This window comes from Buceros rhinoceros, unplaced genomic scaffold, assembly GCF_000710305.1.
Source record: "Buceros rhinoceros silvestris isolate BGI_N320 unplaced genomic scaffold, ASM71030v1 scaffold33893, whole genome shotgun sequence".
NCBI classification, from domain to species: Eukaryota; Metazoa; Chordata; class Aves; order Bucerotiformes; family Bucerotidae; genus Buceros; species Buceros rhinoceros.
In genome coordinates this window covers 10,364-13,627 of record NW_010403596.1, presented here as the reverse complement: position 1 = coordinate 13,627, position 3,264 = coordinate 10,364, and the positions used below count along the sequence as shown (strand labels likewise).

At 46.0% G+C, this 3,264-nt stretch overlaps 1 protein-coding gene across 1 annotated transcript in view; it reads left to right on the top strand.

Moving 5' to 3' along the window:
- Positions 1 to 2,364: 2,364 nt before the first annotated feature.
- Positions 2,365 to 3,264, top strand: part of MLF1 (myeloid leukemia factor 1) — an 8,664-nt gene continuing 7,764 nt past the window's right edge. The window contains exon 1 of the mRNA XM_010133073.1: positions 2,365 to 2,529. Coding sequence (XP_010131375.1) covers positions 2,395 to 2,529 — 135 coding nt within the window. The 5' untranslated portion in view covers positions 2,365 to 2,394. The remainder of the gene's footprint in view (positions 2,530 to 3,264) is intronic.

Genomic DNA, 3,264 nt, shown 5'->3' with positions numbered 1-3,264 from the left:
TGTGTCTCCTCTGTGTACATCTCTAATACAAAGCACAGTTTTCCAAAATAATAAAATAAACTGAATTTATTGTTCTAGGATGCTGATTTTCAACTGGGCAGAAACAGAGTAACATTGTGCTCTGTTTCAGGCAGGGTTTATGGTCCAGTTGAAATCCTAAAACTTCGGAGTTTGAGTCTGAATCATACAAGAACTCACCGAGTGAGACATGTCTCTGAAAATTCTCGCTGGTCTCTGTGTTAACAGCATCATCTTTTGGTGTGAACGTCTCTTTCTCCACACAGCGGACACTCTGGCTCGAGACTGCAGCAGTCTCAGGGGCTGCACGTTTTTGATCCCTGCGACCACCTGAATGTCAGGGGAAGGTCAGATTAACGATTTGTTAGACAAGGTTTTGTTACTGCAGAGCAGTGGAACAACAGATGTATCAGCGGTTTGTCTCTGTTCAGAACTTAATTTTAAAAATAATTTCCCGTGCTGTATGTGTGAAGGGCACAAGTTCTGTGGGCAAACCCTTCTAGAACATCCTTCCTTTTCACTTGTTATTTTTATGCTACAGCAGTGTGAGGTGTGCAGAAGTCATGCCCTTCTCATCAAAAATCCCTTTTTTTTCTCCTAAAATACAAGACTTGAAGTCAGGTGTGATTGTTCTACACCTACTGCTGTCCTGTAAAATCTCCCAAGGGAACTGGGTGACCTCACTTCTGGTCCTAAATCTGTCACTCAGCAGAGTGTGTGTTCCTCTCCCCTCTCACAGTAGGAAGCTGTATTTCTGGATTGTTCCATTGACCTTTTTTCTTTTAAAGCTGTCCCCAAAACCCCACAGTTGCAGATGCAGGTGTGAGTGTGTCAGGTAGGTGTAGTAGGGGGTGAATGGCAGAGGAGGTGCCAGAGAGATTGAAAATAAGGCAAAGAGGGCAATTTCTCCAGCTGTAAAGCGTTACTTGATGTCAGGTGGGATGTTTTACAGCATGTTACAAGGTGAAACTCAAGCAGCTTTTCTGATCTACATTAGATCTATGGAATCGTGTTTTGCTTATGATGTGTTGTAGATCGCTTATGAGCATCCTGCTTCACTGGGGCTGGGGAGAAGGTCTGTCACCGAGGGAACCCAGCTCATAGCTCTGTGTGTCCTGGTAACCAAACCTGTCTGGAGGTCGTGCTGTCAAACCAGGTTTGCTGCAGTTTGCACATGGTGCAGTGGTGCGTGTGCACGTCCCTCCGTTTGGTTCTGCAGCAGCTTTTTCCATCTGTTCCTCATCCTGCACCCGAGCTGCTTATCGCCTTAGGACTGGAGCTGGTGGTCCCGGGAGCGGGGTCCCGCTCTCACCACCTAACAACAGCGGTAAAACCGTGGCTAAACCGTAGAGGTCAATTTGCACTGGAGCGAGTTGGGTGTGTGCAGAGCTTAAAGGGGTATCGTTGTGTTAAATCTTGTTTGAGATGCAACCAGCATAATGCTTGTAACCTTATTTCCTTTCCACTTAAAAATTAATTACATGCAGCTTTGGCACAGGAAGAGAGGACAAAGCAAAGAGATCAAAGTGGCCTCGTGGTGTGGAAACCTGTTTTCATGGGGCTGGAGATAAGGGGTGGGGAGAATAGAAAAGCTGTTTGGGAGGCTTGGAAGAGATGATTGGGTGTTGAAGAAGTTGGAGGAGCAACCGAAGCTCCTCTTCATGGAGGCCTGCAGTGTCCTGGAGAGGCATGAGGTGTCTCGGGAGTGCCAGGAAGTTGATAGAACAGGACACAGTGCTATGGAGTCTAAACATTCCTGGGGACTGACTGTGGCTGTTAATAAAGTGGCTTCCAGTGGAGTAGCAAAGGGGCAGATTAGAGATGAAGGGAGAAAAGGAAGCGTGGCTTTTGTGTGATGTAATGATTTGTAGCCTTGGACCACAGGCCACAGCACTGATCAGACATTGTGCCTCTGACAAAACCATGTGTTGCTCCTCCTTTGGCCTCAGTTAGAAATAGAATCTTTCTTCCTAAGCGGCAGGAAGGAGGATTTGTGGAGGGGGAGGAGAGGGAGGGCAGAGGTGCAGCAGCAGGTGACTGAAGTAAAGGAGCTGGAGCTGGCTTCAGTTTAGAGGACAGTGAACATTTCTGAGCATGTGGGTCAAGGAGGATGAAAAGTAGAGGGCAGCTGAGAAAACAAAATAACTAAAACACCCAACAAACCAGGGAGATGGGCAGAAAAGTGAATGAGGGGAGAGTTTGTGAGGGGCAGGAGATTGCCCAAACAAAGAATTTGAATAAAGAACCACGTGGGGTGAGTCAAAAAGTTGTGTTTTCAAAATTACACAACCGTTTTACGTAGCTTGGAGTAAAACCCGATGACTTTCTATCCCAAATCTTTTTTTCAGCGACCCTTTCGCTGCACACCATGAACACATGCGGCAGATGATGAGAAGCTTTGCTGATCCTTTTGGCCGAGACCCGTTTCTCAGCATAACAGATGGCAGGGAGAGACCAGCAGATCGAAGAGGGCACCAGGGCTCCCAGGTTGCTCTGAGAGGAAACCGCAGAGTAAGTGTTTTCTTAGTCTCCGAGGATTGCTACGGGGCACTTGGGTTTACTGGGAGCAGGGTTGGCTCACATTTCCAGTGCTGTTAAATTTGATCCTGTGGAAACAGAGGCCTGGCACTGCCTGCAGAAACTCCTCCAACAACGGAGCTTTCTCTGCTTACTTCCTTCTTATGCCAATTTTGCTTGAAAAGGTACCTTGAAGGCGTATGCCTTTCCTTTGCACTTCAGTATCTCACATTTAGTTATTTACATTGACTCGATTTGACACAAACCTGTGCTTCAGGCACCTAAGAGCATCCACATGGATATTTTTAACCCTGTTTGCAACTGCGAATAGAGGCTTCACATGCTGTATTTGCTCTGATTCTCAATGTTTCCTTTGGAGATGTGAGTGTGAGAATTAAAGATCAGGTAAATCGATAGGAAAGCTGGTATCTCTGTGAATTACCTCCTGAAACCAAGAAGCTGGTAATGATCTCTGTGTTACATAAAGTACCTTTCCAACTCCCTGGGCATGCAGGAGGGTTATTTCGTACTCTTCTGTAATGGAATTTCTGTATTTAGAAAGGATCTAAGGTTTGAAGATGGTTCCTTTCCCCCCTCCAGGTGAAATATTTTGCAGTCAAGTAATCTCTTACTTTAATGAACCACATCTGATTTTTAAAAGCAGTTGGAAGACAAGACAGATGAGGAGAGCTTGTGGAACTCGGCCAGATTTGGCGGTGGTGGATCAAA